The sequence below is a fragment of the Triturus cristatus genome, chromosome 8 (genome assembly GCF_964204655.1).
Source record: "Triturus cristatus chromosome 8, aTriCri1.1, whole genome shotgun sequence".
Lineage (NCBI taxonomy): Eukaryota > Metazoa > Chordata > Amphibia > Caudata > Salamandridae > Triturus > Triturus cristatus.
Window position 1 is genome coordinate 1,260,785,709 of NC_140591.1, and position 20,177 is coordinate 1,260,805,885.

Genomic DNA, 20,177 nt, shown 5'->3' on the forward strand with positions numbered 1-20,177 from the left:
CCCTGCTCAGTCCACCTTCACAAGGGGTTATCAAAGAGGCGGCTATAGGGGCAATAACAATAAAGGCAGAGGCAAAACAAATATCTCCCGCTCTGCCACACCGCCTACCCAATGACTCCCCCCCCCCCCCCCCCCCCCCACTCCCTCCAGACCATCCCACTCCAGTCAGGGGCAGACTACAAAATTTCCTTCAGGTCTGGGAGACCATCACCTCAGACAAATGGGTGACCCAAATTATTCGCTCAGGGTACTGCCTAGAATTGACATCTACCCCCCCAAACATTCCACCCAGGCAACGCCCAATGTCATTCCACATTACTAAAACAGGAGGTAATTTCCCTCCTACAAAAACAGGCAATAGAACAAGTTCCCGTCAATCAGCAAAATTTAGGGGTCTACTCCCCTATATTTTCTAATACCAAAAAGGGACGAGACTCTACGACCTATTCTAGATCTCCGGCCCCTAAACACATACATACATTCAGACCATTTTCACATGGTAACGCTTCAGCAGGTGCTTCCGCTCCTCTCCCAGAACGACTTCCTCACCACACTGGACTTGAAAGACGCATACTTTCACATTCCGGTACACCATGCTCACAGAAAGTACCTCAGATTTGTAGTGGATGGGCAACACTACCAGTTCAAGGTGCTCCCATTCGAGGTCACAACAGCACCAAGGGTATTCACCAAGTGCTTAGCGGTAGTGGCGGCACACCTCAGAAGACAGCACATTCTCGTCTTCCCATATTTGGACGACTGGCTGATAAAAGCCACGTCCTACAACCAATGTGTACACCACACCGCCACTACAATCCAACTACTTCACCAGCTAGGCTTCACGGTGAACCACCAAAAGTCCCAGCTAACACCATCCCACATAAAGCAATACCTCGGTGCCACCATAGACACCTCAAAAGCCATAGCCTACCCCAATCCAGCCAGGATTGCAAGCATTCAGGCTTTGCGTCAAAGATTCATACCTCAACACTCCCTTCCAGCAAGAGTGTTTATGCAACTGATAGGGATGATTGCCTCTTGCATTTTCTTAGTGCCTCACGCAAGACTCCAGATGCGTCCACTCCAAGAGTGCTTAGCGCGCCAATGGAACCAGGCCCAGGGGCAACTGACAGATCTGGTGTTGGTAGACGGTCGCACCCATCGCTCTCTGCAGTGGTGGAACACCACAAATCTTTCCAGAGGTCGACCGTTCCTGGACCCGGTTCCACAAATAATCCTAACAGACGCATCGCTCTCCGGCTGGGGAGCTAATCTATTACATCTCACAGTGCAGGGCACATGGACGCCACAACAAAAGTCACTCCATATCAACCATCTGGAGTTACTGGCAACCTTTCTAGCCCTAAAATCCTTTCAAATACAGATTTTAGGCAAGGCGGTCCTCATTCGCACAGACAACATGACGGCCATGTACTACATTCAAAAACAAGGCGGCACACACTCTCCACAGCTCTCTCAACTAGCACAGAGCATATGGAGATGGCCAATTCCACACAAAATCTTTCTCCTGGCCCAGCATGTACCAGGAGTCCAAAACACCATGGCAGATCTGCTCAGCAGACAGACGCTGCAGATCCACGAGTGGGAACTTCACCCACAGGTTCTTCACCCGTTTTTTCAGATGTGGGGGGCATCCGCACATAGACCTCTTCACCACCCACGAAAACAAAAAATGCCCAAGCTTCGCCGCCAGATACCCACACCCATTGTCCAAAGGCAATGCGATATGGATGAACTGGTCAGGCAAATTTGCGTACGCCTTTCCACCTCTCCCACTAATTCCATTAGTGGTGCGAAAGCTACAACAGCATTCCCTCACACTGATCCTAGTAGCTCCAACATGGGCTAGACAACCGTGGTACACCACACTGCTGGAACTCTCGGTACTACCACACCCAAAAGCTACACCTCTCGCCATGCCTCCTAACCCAGAACCATGGAGAGATCAGGCACCCGGACCCAGCTCAGCTCAACCTTGCGATCTGGCTCCTGAGATCCTAGAATTCGGATACCTTAACCTTCCCCCTGACTGTATGAACGTCATCAGAGAAGCTAGACGTCCTACCAGTAGAGTCTGCTACGCTGCCAAGTGGAAAAGATTTGTTGTTTATTGCCATAACACCACCATCAATCCTCTACACGTGTCTATACAACACCTCGTATGCTACTTACATCTACAAAGGTGTAATCTAGCATATACATCCATTCGGCTACACTTCGCAGCAATTGCCGCTTACCTACAAAACAGACAGCACCTATCACTTTTCAGAGTGCCTGCCATTAAAGCCCATTTCATCCCTTGATCCAACCAGAGTGTCTTTAGCTTGAATTTTAATATATGATACAGTGTACATGTTTCAATGTGAAGGGTAGAGTATAAGTTTTTTTGTTTAATTTAGAATACTGCCCGGTCAGCACCGCCCAACCTCAAACAACTTGCTTTCCCTCCACCCACTCTCTACCTGTGTACCCTGCCTGAGTTGCAGCCACCTGGTGGGAGGCAGGATCCACTGATTTATTCCGGATTGGCAAGAGATCGCATCAGTCTAGTGGGTATTGCAAATTGTTCGAAAAGGTTATGCCGCACCTCCCACATTCATCCCTCTGCATGACATAGGACCATCATTCCACTTTACAGCAGGAAGTTCCAGCTCTTTTGACCAAAGAGGCTGTCGTGAGGGTGCTGGTGCCAGACGTTAGGAGTGGTTGCTATTTTCTCTGCTTCCTGGTTCCCAAGAAGAATGGAGGTATTCAGCCTATTCTAGATTTGCACCCTCTAAATGCCTTCTGTGAGAAAGTGGCTCTGTATATACTGTTCCTTAATTAGGTACAGGGTGTACAGAGTCCACAGTCCCCCAGGGTTTGACAGAGGCTAAAATTAGATATAACCTTACTCTCTAAAGTGGTAGCTTGGTCGAGCAGTAAGGCAGTATCAGAGGACAGTGTAAAGCATTTTACACCCTCAGTCAGCAAATGGTCTCACACACTCAATAACTGAACTCTAGGCCAATGGTTTATATATATAAAAATATATGCTTGTTTTATTTTAGAACCAACACTTGGATCTAAAATATACTTTCTCAGAATGCGATGTTTCATATAAATACTTTTGCAATATGCAATTGACTTTTGCAACAGATTACTTTTTAGATTACTTTTGGAATTCCAGGACTGGATCCTAGATTCAGTCCTGGGTCAGTACTCAGAATCAAGTGATGAAAGTCGACTTAATTACTGTAATGATTTTTAAACAATATTTAGTTGTTTTAAAAGTAGACACTTAAAAAATATTTCAAAGAAAACAGTTAATGATTCCCTATGGAAGAAAGTTCAAGTTGCAGGTACAGTATGTTCTCGTTACTTTTGTAATCCAGTACTGGGTGCCTAGACTCAGTACTGGGACCTTTATCCAAAACAGGTAAGTAATTAAGTTTTCAGATATTATACGATTTTTTAAGAATATTTAAAGATTGCAGAAATCGACACTTAGAAATAATTTCACAGAAAAACAGTCAATGATTTCCTATGGAAGACAATTGCTGGGCACCAAGATCCAGCACTGGGAGCTCACCTAAGAGCAGGTGAGTAATTTCGTTTTCGTTACTCGGCTGATTTTGGTGAATATTTTAAGATTTGAAAAGTCCACACTTAGAAGAAATTTCAGGAAAAAGCCAGTCAATGTTACCCTATGAGGAAAATGAAGTTAGCGGTTTAAGGGTAAGTACTCGACTGGCAAAGTTGAAGTTCTGGGCATAGACTCAGGGGTCTCCCAGTGTCAGGTAGGTACAGTCAGTTCACCCTCAGCGGTTTCAGGACGGCCGGGTGCAGCGAGAGTTAGGCCCAATGTTATCCTATGAGGGATAGGGGGGCCTGGGTTGGTGGCTGCTGTTGGGCAAGCCACGCGGCTGTGGGAGCTGGGCTCCTGGTCACTTACTCAGGGCAAGTGGGGAAGTGGGTTAGAGTAGAGTTTTCACTGCCAGGGCCACTCGGGCGGCTGGCTGCAGGGTGCTTTTGAGCCGTTGAGCGCTCAATTGGTTTCTATGGGCAATCTCCGGTTTGGAAAAAGACTGCAGGCTCGGGGACGAGGACTCTTCGGGTGCCACCACCACTTCGAGGGGTAAGTTGGATAGTTGGGGGATAGGTAGGTACGCCGGGTTTGGGCACAGAGGGCTGTGGGGCGCCGGGTGCAGGGGTGCCTTTTGGTGTCGGAAATCTTACCCTCTAGTTGATCGCGGTTGGGGTGGCACTCTGTTCTGAGGCTGCAAGCTTCTTCAGGATTGTCGAGGGGGGTCCTTGGGTGCCGGACTCGGGGTCACAGTCACCGTGGGGTCGTCCTCGTGGGTTTAGTTCACTCCGGCACCGGCCAGGCTTGGCGGGTGCAGAGTGGGCTGGGATCGCGGTTCCGGGCTACTGCCAGGGGTGAAAGGTAGGTTTTGAGTAGAGCCTTGACTCATGGGAGTCCCAGGGGATTAGAGTTCAAAGGCAGCCAGGTCCTCCGGTGTTTCTGAGGTTGCTGGCCACAAGAGATGCCGGGTTTGGAGCAAGTCCGAGGTCGACAGGCCGGTAGGGCTGGGGCCAAAGCAGTTGGTGTCTCCCTCTCCTTTGCAGCTGCAGGGCAGGTCTTCTTTTCTTCTCGCTCTTCTTGTAGTTTCGGAATCTGGAATCTGGGGAAGGAAGGTTCAGGGTGCCCCTAAATACTAGATTTAGGGGCGTTACAGGTAAGTGAAGGCCAGGGACCAATGGGTCCTTGTCCTGGGGTGGGTACACCCCCTATCCTGCCCCTCTCCTGTGGGAGGGGGGCAGTAGCCTAATCCTGATAGGGTAGGGCCTCCCATCTTCAAGATGGCGAGAGCCCGGAGATGTGCTTCACCTTGCCTCCCCCACCTGAGGGGTGGGGTTGGCAGGCTGGCACATCCCCTGTCCTTATTTGGGGTTTCCGGCCAAGCTTCCCGCCAGAGTGGGGGGGTTGCAGTGGCCTGGGGAAACTCAGAGGCGGCATGCCTTTGAAGCTTCCCCTTGCCCATCCTGGTGGAGGAGATTTAGCACCTCGCCCAGGATGTGCATTGTTGCAGGCCCAGGAGAGCAGGGGCTCTCCTACCCAGGGGTCCAGCAACATGTCTGGTGTGTGGCAGCCTGGGCAGCCTCAGCACAGACTTGGATTGTAGGTTAGGTTTTAGAGGGCATCTCTAAGATGCCCTCTGGGGTGCTTGGCACATTAAATTCCACACTGGCATCAGTGTGGGTTTAATGTGCTGAGAAGTTTGATACCAAACTCCTCAGTCTTCAGGGCTGCCTTTATGGTGCTGTGGAGTTCGTGTTTGACGAGCTCCCAGCACCATGTACTCTTAAAGGGCAGCACTGCACTTACAGAGCCCAGGAATGGACCTGGGTATTGTAAGGGCACAGGGCTCCTGCTCCTGTGCCCACACCATTGGCATGGGGCACCCAGCTAGAGGGGTGGCTGATGTATGCCATGGCAGTGTAGGTGCGGGCATGGCACACAGGGATGTGTGCCATGTCGACTCTGTTTTGTTCTGCTCCCAGACACTCAGCCTGCAAGAGCAGTGTGTGTGTGTTAGGGTACAGGGCCTGTAAGGGTGGCACAATAAGTGCTGCAGCCCTTAGAGGCCTTCCCTGGTCACAAGGCCCTGGGTACCTAGGGTACCATTTACCAGGGGCTGACATGTGGCCAGGGTTTGCCAATTCGGGTTTTGTCTGTTAGGCAGTTTTTAGGGAAGCAACACAGGCCCTGGGCACCTGATTGGCAGGAACCCAGGGCACAACAAGGAAAAGTGCATCAGCTATTAGGCAAAAAAAGGGGGGTTACTGCAACAAAAACCCACTTTCCTACACACACTAATCTGCCTGGGGTTAGGGGGAATCCCTCTACTCCTCATGTCTTCATCAGGCAGGCTTGGGCTTCCCAAAATGGAACCCAGGGTCCTCTGTGTACATAAACTGTCTAGTGCTGTCACCACCATGTATTGTGGCACTCCAGGTGCACACATTAACTCTTTGCACACTGCAAAGTTCTGTATCCTTTGTGTATTGTCATAGTGTTCTATTTGCAAACACATGTATTGCTAGTGCACACACTCGCTGCACAACACTTCACCCTTCATATATCGTACTTCTTAGAAGAACACATACACCTTTCTTGCTGGCGCCTATCAGATAATACAGCTCCCACACTATGGCTCAACACTCGGCACAGCAAAAGACTTAAACACAAAACAACACCTTTAGAAAAGGGTTTTATTTTACAAAATGCAAGGACGCTCTCTTTTAGAATAAGGCTTGGGGTTTTATTTTACACAATGCTTTCTAACAGAAAGGCTTTCCCAGATGCCAACTGTACAAGATTGAAATACACAGAGATATATATGTTTATATGCAAGCAATAATAACACACTTGGTAAATATAATGCATGAATAACACTGATGAATAAACAAGCAGCAAATAAAATGAAATAAGACTCAAGCAAATATACTTGATGTCCTGCAAGAGATCAGAAAGATATATGTTCGAGGCATGTGGGCTGCTGAATTCATATCTGTGCATAGATCGCCGCCTAGTGTTGGGTCCGGATGTTTGCACGTTGTTGTCCTGGAAGAGTCTTCGAAGTATCCTTGGATAGGTGACTCCTCCCCTGGACTACAGTGCGCATGGGCATCCCCTCCATCCTCAGATTGTTTTTTTCCGCCATTGGGTTCGGATGTGCTATCTTAGCTCAAGTTAGGAAAAAAATTTTGTCGAGGCCAAAAGGCCTTTAGTTCGCGTCGGTACTGTTTATCGATCGGTTTTCGATACCACCTTGTTAGTTTACTAACTTTCAGGACCGACTTTTTTCGCATTTACCTGTCCATCGACTACTTCGACGATGGAATCGAGGATGCCATTCAAGAGGTGTCCGGTGTGCAATGCGAAGTACCCCCACATCGACGTCCATCCGGTGTGCAACAAATGCCTTTCGCCGGACCACGACGAATCGACATGCATGGCCTGTGCCCGGTTCCGTTCCAAAAAGACTCTACGGAATCGACGAGCGGCGAGACTAGAAGCGCAGCACGCGGCACCGGCACCAGCGGACATCTTCAACGAGGCCGAAGATGTCGAAGAATTGGAAGTCCTACCCTCCAGTCCCGTTTCCGAACACGACTCCGGGTCGGACGAAGTCGACGAATCACTCTTCCACAGAGGTGAAGACGACACCGAGGTAGGAGACGACGAGGAGGCCTTAGGGGCCGAAGAGAGTAGCTCCAATGATGAACAAGGCCTACCTGTTCAGACCGAAGAAAGCCCAGTGCCACAGTCCATGGCTCCGGTCGAGGGATCGCCTTCGGGCCTTACCCGAGACCCATCCCGCAGTTCTTCGGCCCCGGCCTCGGACATTAAGCGGCAGCCATTACTGCCTAAACCGGCTGGTTTCACTTCTACAAAACCGAAACCGAAAGCTGCACCGGTTCAAACGAAACCGAAAGTGGCGCTAGTCGGATCGAGGCCTCCCACGCCTTCGACGCCAGTGAAACGCGTCGGCACCGAGCGCACCAAGAGAGACTTCGGTGCCGAACTTGAAGCGGGCGACGTCGGAGTCGACGTACGGAAAAAGGCCTTCGGCGCCAACAAACCTGCTCAACTCCCGGCGCCGACGACACCGAGGACCGCACTGCCTGCTACGTCTCGCATCGCTCCCTCGACAACACCAAAGCCTCACGCATCGAAAACGTCGACGGTCATTTCCACACCTCGACTCGATGAACCACCGGCGCCGAAAAAGTCCACGGCTGCCTCTACGAACCTGGTCGGTGCAAAAGCCTCAAAGGCGCTCCAAACGCGACCCTTTGCGGCACAAAGCAGCAAAACCAAGACTGCCCTCCAGGACCCGTCGGGTTCCGGACCGATCGACGCTCCGGCAGCCTCTTCGGTGCCAGCCAACATTACCTTTGGCTTGCCTCCGTCCACAATCCCGAAAATATTCCAACTCAGGACACGGGTCACCCAGTCCACGATTACACCTGCCGAGACGTCTCCGGCACGTGTCATCGACGCCAACACTGGCAGAATGATTCTCCACGAGCGGAGAATAACTTCGGAACCACCGTTGGACCCTTTCAGGATCCCACTAAAAAGGAAGCTGCCTGTAGAATCAGAACCTGCCCTTTATGAACCTTTCCACTCATCCTACCAGGACCCACAGTTATTCTCTCCCACACACTCCGACACGGATGCGTTGGAGGACTACATGGAGGACCAAATCCCCTACCGTGGAGACATGGACCCTGATGACCAGCAGGACCCTGATCACACTTGGGGCGACCCAGTGGACCCAGGTGCACCTCTCGATGCACAAGACCCACAACTCTATGGGGCAAAAACATCTCCCACAGAGGATACTGCAGCCTTCAACGCTCTTATTGAACGTGCTGCCAATAACCATGGGGTGCAGCTTCACTCTGACACCATCGAAGATGACTTTCTTATGGACACTTTCGCATCCTCAGAACGGCATGTAAAGACTCTGCCCATGTTGAAAGGAGTCCTCAAACCAGCCAAGGACATTTTCAAGGAACCCACCAGGGCACGAGTGATAAACCCCAGGATTGATAAATACCGATCAGCACCTGGGGACCCTACTTACATCAGAGGCCAATTACCACTAGACTCCATTGTCGTAGCGAATGCTCGCAAGAGGGCACACTCGCAAACGACAGGTGACGCTCCTCCCCCGGACAAAGAGTCCAAGGTGTTAGAGACCTCTGGCAAGCGAGTTGCCGCCCAAGCTGCCAACATATGGCGCATAGCCAACACTCAAGCGCTCCTTGCTCGCTATGATAGAGCGCACTATGACACACTGGAGCAACTATTCCAACATCTCCCTGACCAGTTCAAGGAAGGCGCAGAAATTCTCATCAGAGAAGGACAGCTACTCACGAATGCTTCCATCAAGTGTGCACTAGATGCCGCTGACACAGCTGCCAGGGCCATAAACACAAGCGTCATGCTGAGACGCCATGCCTGGCTACGAATCTCTGGATTCAAGCCTGAGGTACAAAATAATATACTCAACCAGCCTGTCAACCCCGACTATTTATTCGGGCCGGAGGTTGACACCACCCTTGAAAAGATCAAAAAGGACACGGACACTGCAAAGTCCATGGGCGCCCTCCAAACTCAGTCCTTTCGGAGCGGCTCCTTTCGTCGCCCCGGAAACAAGGGAGCAGGTAGAGGACAGGGGTCACAACAAACGTATAACAAAGGCAATACACAGACCACCTACGATAAAAACACCCGAGGTGGATATCGTGGCTCCAGTACAAAGGGCAGAGGACGCGGCTACGGCAACACCAGGTCCTCCCCCAAAAACAAGCAGTGACGCCCTCTCCCTTCCTCCCGACCACATAACACCTGTCGGGGGAAGGCTACAAAGGTTCCTGTCCACGTGGAACTCCATCACCACGGACAGGTGGGTCAAAGATATTGTCAAATACGGTTACTGTCTAGAGTTAACCTCCACTCCACCCATAATACCGCCAAGAAACCGTCCTATGTCCTCAGAGCACTTAACGCTCTTACAGCAGGAGGTGCAAAGTATGCTTCTAAAAGGCGCTATAGAGGTCGTACCCGTCCACGAGCAGGGTACGGGAGTGAACTCCCTCTACTTCTTGATTCCAAAAAAGGACGGGTCACTCAGACCTATATTAGACCTAAGACCCCTGAACCGGTACATTCTTTCAGAGCACTTTCACATGCTCACTCTCCAGCAAGTCCTTCCGCTTCTCAAGAAGGGAGACTTCCTAGCCACGCTGGACCTCAAGGATGCGTATTTCCACATCCCCATTCACCCCTCACACAAAAAATACCTCCGGTTTACTGTTCAGGGTCAGCATTACCAGTTCAAAGTCCTTCCCTTCGGCGTGACAACAGCACCCAGGGTTTTCACGAAGTGCCTAGCTACGGTGGCAGCACATCTACGGAGGCAGCACATACACGTCTACCCCTACCTGGACGACTGGCTCGTTCAAGCGAAGTCAGCCCAGCAATGTGCCAGCCACATGTCCCGCACCATTCACCTTCTTCACAGTCTAGGATTCTCACTAAATTACCCAAAGTCCCATCTCCAGCCCGCACACGTACAACAGTACCTAGGTGCGACTATAGACACTCTGGCGGCCACAGCTCAGCCAAATTTAGTGAGGATCAACAGCATGCAACTGCTGATCTCCAAGTTCAAACCCAAACACTCACTTCAAGCGCGAGTGTTCATGCAGTTGATAGGCATGATGGCCTCCTGCATCTTCATAGTCCCACACGCGAGATTACATATGCGCCCGCTTCAGGAGTGCCTAGCACGTCAGTGGAATCGGGCTCAAGGACAGCTAAAAGACCTAGTGTTGGTGAGCGGTCGGGCATACAACTCTCTGCATTGGTGGACTCCACAAAACCTTTGCAAGGGCCGACCGTTCCAAGAGCCTGTTCCACAAATAGTACTGACAGCGGACGCGTCTCTCCAGGGATGGGGAGCTCATGTACTCCACTACACAGTGCAGGGACTATGGACGACACAACAGAAGAAGATGCACATCAACCTTCTGGAACTGATGGCAATCTTCCTGGCCATGAAGGCATTCAAAGTACATCTGTGCAACAAGGTCGTGTTGATCTGGACGGACAACATGACCGCAATGTACTACATACAGAAGCAGGGAGGAACGCACTCTCCACAGTTGTCTCATCTGGCTCAGAGCATGTGGAAGTGGGCCATTCAGAGGAACATGTTCCTCATGGCGGAACACCTCCCCGGCAAGGACAACCAGATGGCGGATCTGCTCAGCAGACACAGCCACCAGATGCACGAGTGGGAGTTACACCCATCAGTACTCCAGCCGTACTTCCAGCAGTGGGGTCATCCGGAGATAGACCTGTTCGCCTCAAGCGAAAACGCAAAATGCCAAAGCTTTGCCGCCAGGTTCCCACATCCGCAGTCGCAGGGCAATGCGATATGGATGAACTGGTCCGGCAGATTTGCGTACGCTTTTCCCCCAGCGCCATTGATACCGCTGGTGGCTCGCAAACTCAGACAACACTCCCTGACACTCGTCCTAGTTGCTCCTACGTGGGCACGCCAGCCATGGTACACCACCTTCCTCGAACTTTCCGTGGTGCCGCATCAAAGGCTGCGGATCAAACCCGCTCATTTGACGCAGAACCATGGAGAGATTCAGCACCCAGATCCGCAACAGCTGAACCTGGCAATCTGGCTCCTGAAGTCCTAGAGTTTGGCTATCTCAACCTGCCACCTGACTGTATGGACATCATCAAGGAGGCCAGGAGACCCACTACAAGAGCTTGCTATGCAGCCAAATGGAAAAGGTTCGTCATTTATTGCAGTAATAATGACATTAACCCGCTGGACGCATCCATCCAAAACATCATCTGCTACCTATTACACCTATACCGATGCAATCTGGCGTACACTTCTATACGTGTCCATTTGACCGCAATATCAGCCTATCTGCAAACCAGGCAGCACCTCTCTCTATTCAGAGTGCCTGCCATCAAAGCATTCTTGGAAGGACTCAAACGAGTCATTCCACCTAGTCACCCACCGGCTCCAATGTGGAACCTCAACCTGGTCCTCACACGCCTAATGGGTCCACCCTTTGAACCTCTACACTCATGCGAGATTCAATTCCTCACCTGGAAAGTAGCTTTCCTGGTAGCGATCACTTCCTTAAGAAGAGTTAGTGAACTCCAGGCACTAACCGTTCAAGAGCCATTTATACAGGTTCATGCCAACAGGGTCGTACTACGTACCAACCCAAAATTCATGCCCAAAGTAATATCGCAGTTCCACATGAATCAGACTATCGAACTGCCCGTTTTCGTCCAAAACCCGCAAACTGTCGCGGAAAGGGCACTCCATACACTAGATGTACGAAGGGCCCTCATGTACTACATCGACAGGACTAAACCCTTCAGGAAGACAAAACAACTGTTCGTTGCCTTTGCCCCGCACCACAAAGGTAACGCCATCTCCAAAGCAGGGATAGCCAGATGGATAGTTAAGTGTATTCAAATCTGTTATCAAAAGGCAAAATGCACATTAACTATTCCACCACGAGCCCACTCAACACGTAAGTTAGGGGCCTCCATGGCTTTTCTAGGAAATATTCCCCTGCATGATATATGCAGAGCAGCCACATGGTCCACTACACACACTTTTACTAAACACTATTGTGTAGATGTGCAGTCAAAACAGCAGGCAGCTGTAGGACTGGCTGTTCTAAAAACTCTTTTTCAGACCGCTGCAGCTGGCACGGGTAGCCGCCGCTAATAGAGGGCACTGCTATACATTCTATGCACAGATATGAATTCAGCAGCCCACATGCCTCGAACTGAATATGCTACTTACCAGTATGCATCTGTTCTTGGCATGTAGGGCTGCTGACATTCATATCGCCCTCCCTCCTCCCCGGCGCCTGTCGCAGCTGCAGCTCTCAATTACTGTAAAGCATGGTCATCACTTTCTGTATCTACTCCATCACTGCCACAATGGCGAAAAACAATCTGAGGATGGAGGGGATGCCCATGCGCACTGTAGTCCAGGGGAGGAGTCACCTATCCAAGGATACTTCGAAGACTCTTCCAGGACAACAACGTGCAAACATCCGGACCCAACACTAGGCGGCGATCTATGCACAGATATGAATGTCAGCAGCCCTACATGCCAAGAACAGATGCATACTGGTAAGTAGCATATTCAATATATATCATGCCTGTTAAGTCCACTAAAGTGCTTCCAAAAGGTTTCCCTGTGTGGCCTCTGCTTCGTCAAAATTGGGAGGAGTTTGTTGTTGATGTTATGTTGATGTTATTTGCGTCAGCCAGAGACGCGATGCAGAGGCCCCGTTCTGCAAGCGGCCTGAGCATCACTGGTTCCTGCTTCTGTAGTTCTTTTCTACATCCAAGGTATTGGATTTGACTCGGGCCCTCCTCACAGTTCCAGCTAAGCAAGGGCGGCTGCTACACGGTTCGTGACTGCACGAAGGGCGGTGATACACTGTTATTCCTGCTCCTGCCCGGCGGATGCCTGGGGTCTAGAAAGTGAAGGGGACCCAAGGAAGCCCTGGGACGTCATTTCAATCTGGAATTTTACACTCTGTCACCTCGCGTATTGCCCTGCACTCTGCTAACCATTAAGGACATAACAGCAAAGAATCCCCACGTAAAACTTACCTGAAGCAGTGAACTCTGGGACTTGTTGTTCTCACGAGCAGCATTTAGTGTACGGGCACATGATCTGGGGTGGGGCAGATTCCCACCAATGGGAAAGTGGCAGGACAATTCAAAACATGGGTGGGAAACACAAAGGCATCTGACTAAGGCCAGTTAGACCGAAATGCATCATGCCTGTTCAGTCCACTAAAGTACTTCCAAAAGGTTTCCCTGTGCTGCCTCTGCTTCTTCAAAATTGGGAGGAGTTTGTTGTTGATATATATATATATATATATATATATCAGATGATTACTTTGGAGGTGCTCAGTGACTCACTCAAACATCACAAAGAAAATACATCAAATGATAAAAGCCACTGGCCAAACATCACAATGGCAATAACCAAAACTCAATACATCACCTGGTGCAAACACTGCATCTCACCCACTCCTTACTGGGGAAGTTAAACAGTAGTGATTGAGAGCCTCAGCAACCAGGGTCCCCCACTCTGAGGTAGATGCGTCCGTCCCCTCTCAGATTCCAAACTCCCGGTTTCTGAGTCAACAGCCCTCAGTTTTATGATCTCAAAACACACAAGAAGGTTCGAGGAAGACCTCCCCGCGGGCCAGAGGAATCTTACCATAACTGGCCAGGTTCCAAGCAAGCATACCCATTCTCACGTCTCCTTCTCCAAATCTCGCATGTTCCAGCCTTTATCTTGACGAAGCTCACAAAGCCTTCCGGGTACATAAACAATCTCTCACAAAACAAAAAGACCTTGAACGTGAATAACCCAAACAACTTGCAAGCGCTGCTGTGCACGCAGAAAAACTGAAGCAAGGCAGTCAGGAAAAATGATGACATGAGGCCATTTCAAATCCAATAGTAAGAACTTCATAATTCTCATCAATGTACAACACCATGCACAATGTTGCACAACTGCTTATAGATTCACATACTTCATCTCTCAATGTACAACACTGAGCACATGTGTGCATCACTGCCCACAACACTGCACTTTGAGACCAAAAAGTACGTTCCACACCTCTCTCTCCCGCTTTCAAATGCTCTTCCCACACGTTTAGTTCTTGGTAAGGCTGTCCTACTCCGTGACAGCTCCCACTGAAAGACAGCAAGATTACAAGAAAGAAACTTGTAAGAGAAGCTAGGCATATGCAGGACTGTCGTACATTCAGGCTAGGATAAAATAACACACCAAAGTCATTTAAATAATGGCAGTCAAAGGTCCTCACAGGGTGTCAGACCACAAGAGTGCCTCTACCATTACAACGCCCAGCACATACTTTAATTGTGCATGCACTGCACACCACTACATCTCTCATGTAAAGTATTCCTCGCAGGGGTACATATACTCACTACATGCACTAACTATACCTGCACTTCACAGTACTGCTCTATCCCTGCACTTTACTCTTTCCAGGCACAAATACATTGTGAGAAAGTGCGTTTCTGTTGCAGTAAACCTCCCCCCCCCCCCTTTTTTTTTTTGTTGCCAGACTACTGATGCTCTTTGACTTGATGTGCTCTGGGGCCCGGCCAATCAGGACCCCAGGGCCTGTGTTCTTTCCCCAAAACAAAACCCAATTGGCAACTCTGGCCACAGGTAGGTCCCTGGTAAATGGTACCCCATGTTCCCGGGGCACTGTGACCAGAGGAAGCTTCTAAGGGCTACAGCACCAATTGTGCCACCCTTAGGGGCCCTGTACCTTTTCACAAACACACTGCCTTGCAGGCTGCGTGTCTTGGTGCAGATCAAAAGTAAAGAGTCTACATGGCACACATCCCTGTGTGCCATGCCTACCAACCACTGCCCTGGCCTAGGTCAGTCACCCCTCCAGCTGGGTGCACTATGCCAGTGGTGAGGGCACAGAGGCATGAGTCCTGTGCCCCTACAGTGTCTGAGTCCATTCTCAGACATTGTAAGTGCAGTGTACCATTAAAGAGTACTCGTTTCTGCGGGGGGTTTCAGAGGGAGCAGGAGGGTGGCGCTAGGGCAGGTTACAGGTATAGTGTATTAGGGGAACGAAGAACAAATGCTTCACGGTGCAACCAGGGCAGGGGTAGACCCCAAACCTCTGAATGAGTTATGAGCCAAAGGCCCTAAACACTGAAATCACAAATGTCCTGGGCACAAATATATGATTAACAGTTGTTACAATAATGAAAATTATATGGAGGTCGACACCGGTAGTTCCATGAAAGCTGTTTTATGTAAGAGGTATTTGTGAAAAAAACAATGGCAACCGACACGTGTTTCGTCAACAGGTCACTGCCTGTGACTCTTTAGGGCTGAAAGATGCGTTTAGCGTATATCGATGAACCGGTGATAGTTCCGTCCCGGTTAATGGGTATGATCGGGAGCCGGAGGTATGGCTGTCAATTATGCGAATGTAACACGGGTGGGTGCGTCCGTAAGAATGGCGGAGCCTGAAGGTGCAGGATCCAGCCTATGCTCGTCTCGTCCTGGAGAATGGGATTAAAGAGTATATGGTGCTGGGAGGTTGTCATTACAAACTCCACAGTTCCATGATGGATACACTGAAGTCTGGAAAGTTTGGTATCAAACTTCTCAGCACCTTGTACCCACACTGATGCCAGTGTGTTTTTCAATGTAAAACGCACAACAGAGGGCATTTTAGAAATGCCTTCTGAACTCGACCCACAACCAGTGTCCCAACTGAGTGGCTGCTTAGGCTGCCACCCACCAGACCTGTTGCTGGACCCCTGGGTCAAAAGCCATCCGCTCTCGAGGGCCTGCAACAGTGCACATCCTGGGATGAGTTGCTAGGTCCCCTCCCCCAGGATGGGCAGGGGAAGCTTCAAAGGCCGGCCGCATTTGTGAGCTTCTCCAGACCACTTGCTGTACTCAGCAACTGGTCCCCACTGGTTCTACCCCCCACATTTGGCGGGAGAACCGGCAGGAAAAACGAGGGAGGAAGAGAGATGTGCCCACCTCTGCCAACTCCACCCCTCAGGTGGGGGAGGCGAGGTGAAGCACAACCTCGAGTCGCCGCTGTCTTGAGGATGGGGGGACCCAGCCAACCAGGGACAGGCTCCTGCCCCCCTCCCACTGGAGAGTGGCAGAATAGGGGGTGTACCCACCCCCAGGGAAGGGACCCATTGGTCCCTGCCCTTTACCTAACTGTAACGCCCCTAAATTTAGTATTCCGGGGCACCCTGAACCTTCCTTCCTCAGATCCAGCAACAACAAGAGAAAAGATAAGAACGAATAGCCGTGCAGAGCTAGCAAGAGGACGACACCCACTAACTTGGCCCCAGCCCTACAGGCCTGTCTCCCCTCGAACCTGCTCCTGCAAAACCCCGGTGTGTCCAGCGGCCAGCAACCTCAAAAACCCCGGAGGACCTGCCTGCATTCACTTTCCAAGCTGTTTCTCCCGTAAACACCGGACGTGTTTGAACTGCAGCTTCTGGTGCCAGCCTGAAACCGCGAATCCAGCACACACTGCACCCGCCGAATCCGGCCCGAGCTCGAGTGGACAGATACCACGAGGAGGTCCCCCCGGCGATCCTGACCCGTGATCTGGCAACCCCTAACCTGCCTCAAGCCTCCTGACGATGCCTGCAGCCTCAATCCAGAGCCCTCCCCCTTCTGCAACCAGAGGGGGTAAGAAAATAAGATGTCCCAAGGCACCCCTGCACCCAACGCCCCACGGTCTTGTGTGCCCAACCCAGCTGTGCCTAACCAACCCTCAACAGCCCAACTTACCCCTCGAAGTGATGGTCACTCCTGGAGGATCCTCGTCCCCGAGTCTGCAGTGTTTCTTTGCCCCAGAGAATCTCCATTGAAATCAACAGGGCGCCTGACCTCAAAACAGCACCCTGCACCCGGCCGCCCTAGTGCAGCAGAGGGTGCCCCTTTGGTGTTAACTTGGTCCCCAACTTGCCCTGAGCTTAACCCTAGGAGCTTTGCTCCCACAACCCCATTGCCTGCTTGCCAGCAGCCACCAACCGAAGTCCTCCTATCCTCTTTAGGATAACATTGGGCCTCAACACTCTGCACCCAGCCGCCCTAGTGCCACTGGGGGGTGCAACAACAGTCAGTGCATCACTGACCCTGGGAGACCCCTGTGTCTTGCCCAGAACCCTCACTTCAAAGACCGAATACTTAACTCGAAATCGATAACCTGTTTTTCTCATAGGAAAACATAGAAACTTTTTGGGAGAAAAAGTGTCAGTGTCGACTTTTGAAAACTAAGAATATTCCTTAAAAATCGCACAAATAACCTAACCGAATTCTCTAAACTGTTTGCAGGAAAGGTCCCAGTGCTGAACCTAGGTGTCCAGCATTGAGTAAGAAAAGTAACTAAAAAGTAACTTACCTGTGAATTGAATTTCCTTCCATAGGATAACATTGGGGGTTCTTAGTGAAAAAGTTTTAAATTGTCAACTTTTGAAATACAAGAATATTCTTTAAAAATTGTACAAACTACAAAAACTTAATTACTTACCTGTTTTATGTAGATGTCCCAGTGCTGACGCTAGGAGTCCAGCCCTGGATTGCAAAAGTGACTTACCTGCAATTTACAGGAAAAGCCTATGTATTTAAATGTACTGGTCCAAAAAGTTTTTAAGTGTGAACTTTTGAAATCTGAAAATATTCTTTAAAAATGGTGCAAACTACGAATACGTAATTACTTACCTGTTTTAAGTAAATGTCCTGGTGCTGAACCTAGGCGTCTAGCACTGGATTACAAGAGTAACTCAAAAGTAATTTTACATGCATTTACTTTAAAATGCCATTCATTTCAATGTACTGCATTTGCTAAGTATTTCAACCTACCGCATCCCCTGTAAATCAAATCAAGTACAATCTTCATTGCTTTTTAAAACTGTTGACAACAAGTAACTTATTACTGAAATGAATTGAATGCTTACCTGTATCAGGCTTGCTTGGTTCTAATAAAATAACAGTATATGTTTTTATACAAAAAAAAATGGCCTAGAGTTCAGTCCTTGAGTGTGTGAATTCATTTGCTGACTGAGTGTGTACATCAAATGCTTAACACTGCCCTCTGATACTGCCATACTGCTCGACCAAGCTACCACTTTAGAGAGTAAGGTGCTATCTAACTTTAACCTCTGCCAAACCTCTGGAGACCCTTGGACTCTATACACACTGTACCTCACTTTGGTGCAGTTTATAAAGAGACCGTTATTTACGTATATCCAGTGCAGTCTCGCTATTTCCACGCTGTGCAGCACTCTGCATCTAGCTGATGTAGGCCAAGGGTGAGTTAATTATGCATCTGCAGGACTTTTCAAAAAGTGAGTGAGCCTGTAGGCCTATCGTTAGTGACACAGGGTCAAAAGGGTTCTGTTCACTTCTACTGATCACTACACGTTATGCTGCCACCACCGTGCTTGTGCTGCTTAACTCTTGGTGACGGTGGTAGTCTTTCACCAGGGCAGTGTTTTGAGCATCCCTGCTGGCCCAACAAGGCAGTGATCCGTGAGACAGGCCTGTGTCATGGCTCACACGCATGACCTATGTTTGCCTATCACAACAAAAATCCACATTAGGGATCCAGATAGCAGTACTTATGCCAGGGGTACATGTCTTTTGCCATGAAGAGGACTCTTCAGTCCCAACAGATTTAAAATAAACTTGGCATGAAATTAGAGCTCTACGGAAAGCTTTTTGGGCGGTTTGATGTAATTTAGTTCAGTAGTTTTTAAGATATTTACATTCACCAATGGTGCAGATAGAGGGTTAACGCTTCTGTATATTTTTGCCATTTAAATGTGTGACTGAAGACTTTAGAATTATATAAACCACATTACTAGATTTTTAAAAATGTGATTGGCTGAATAAGGATTCATTCTGTTTTTTCCTGAACGTCTTGAAACTTGTGGGTAGGATCCGAATTGCGAGAAACATAAAGAGGAAAAAACAACTTCCACAGCTATGGGTCGCTAAACCGGAAAGGCAGCTAACCGGCAGTGTTGATAGGAAGGCATAGAAAAACCAAAGTAGTCTTTGAGAGAAAAGCTCAGTACTGGCTATGTCTATTCGGTAACCGCCGTTTTAAGTGCTTGAGATTTTGATTTTTTCACCATGAGTTGTACAATTAAGAGTTTGAAAAGATATTGATAATTCATTATAGAATATGTGCTAAGGACCTTGGCAATTGCAGAGCAGCTATGGTGCAGAAAAGCGGTCACTATTTTTTTTTTTTTAAGCAAGTGCCAAGAGATAACCAGGCAATGCGCCTCAAATAAATGCAGCCAGTACAAAAATTTTATTTTAATGTTTTAACTTTAAAAGAATCCAAAATGGTGGTCACCTTGTAGTGTATTTTATAATTAAATTTAGTATTGATGCACTTATTTATTATGAGTCTCTTATGTGTAAAATTGCTGATATTTTTACTTAACTTGTCAAATAAGCTCTTTTTAATGTAGCAGATATTTTATTTTGTTAATCTTTGTTGGTGTTGGCTTAACTTTGTTTTCTTTTGGTTAGATGAGACAAGCGGGAGTTGCGCCGGTACGATGTACTGGAATTACTAACGGTCCAACAGCTGCTTCATCATTGCCTACGAACTCTCCCCCTGGTCAGCCTCAAGTGGCACTAGCCAGAGTACCTACTCAGCCAGGAATACGTCTCTCCTGCCCCGGGCAGCCTATGGCTAATGGACCCATTTCAGCAGGTCACGTTCCTTGCAGCACAGCTGGACCCTTGGGTAGCCCAGATACACTTTCAATAGGCAATAATCATGTAAAAGGAAGTGGAAGTAATGGAAATGTGCCTTATCTGCAGCGAAACACACTCACTCTACCTCATAACCGCACAAACCTGGCTAGCAGCGCAGAGGAGCCGTGGAAAAACCAACTATCAAACTCCACTCAGGTAACTGATTCCTTTTATGTATGTTTTGCAGTGTAAATTAGAAAATCC

General features: G+C 49.2%; 1 protein-coding gene across 3 annotated transcripts in view; it reads left to right on the forward strand.

The window, feature by feature from the left end:
* The window catches only part of KDM6A (lysine demethylase 6A), a 1,084,836-nt gene that overhangs the window by 565,238 nt on the left and 499,421 nt on the right, over positions 1–20,177 (forward strand). For all 3 annotated transcript variants that reach the window (XM_085622961.1, XM_085622962.1, XM_085622963.1), the window contains one exon: positions 19,743–20,129. In XM_085622961.1, coding sequence (XP_085479087.1) covers positions 19,743–20,129 — 387 coding nt within the window. The remainder of the gene's footprint in view (positions 1–19,742; positions 20,130–20,177) is intronic.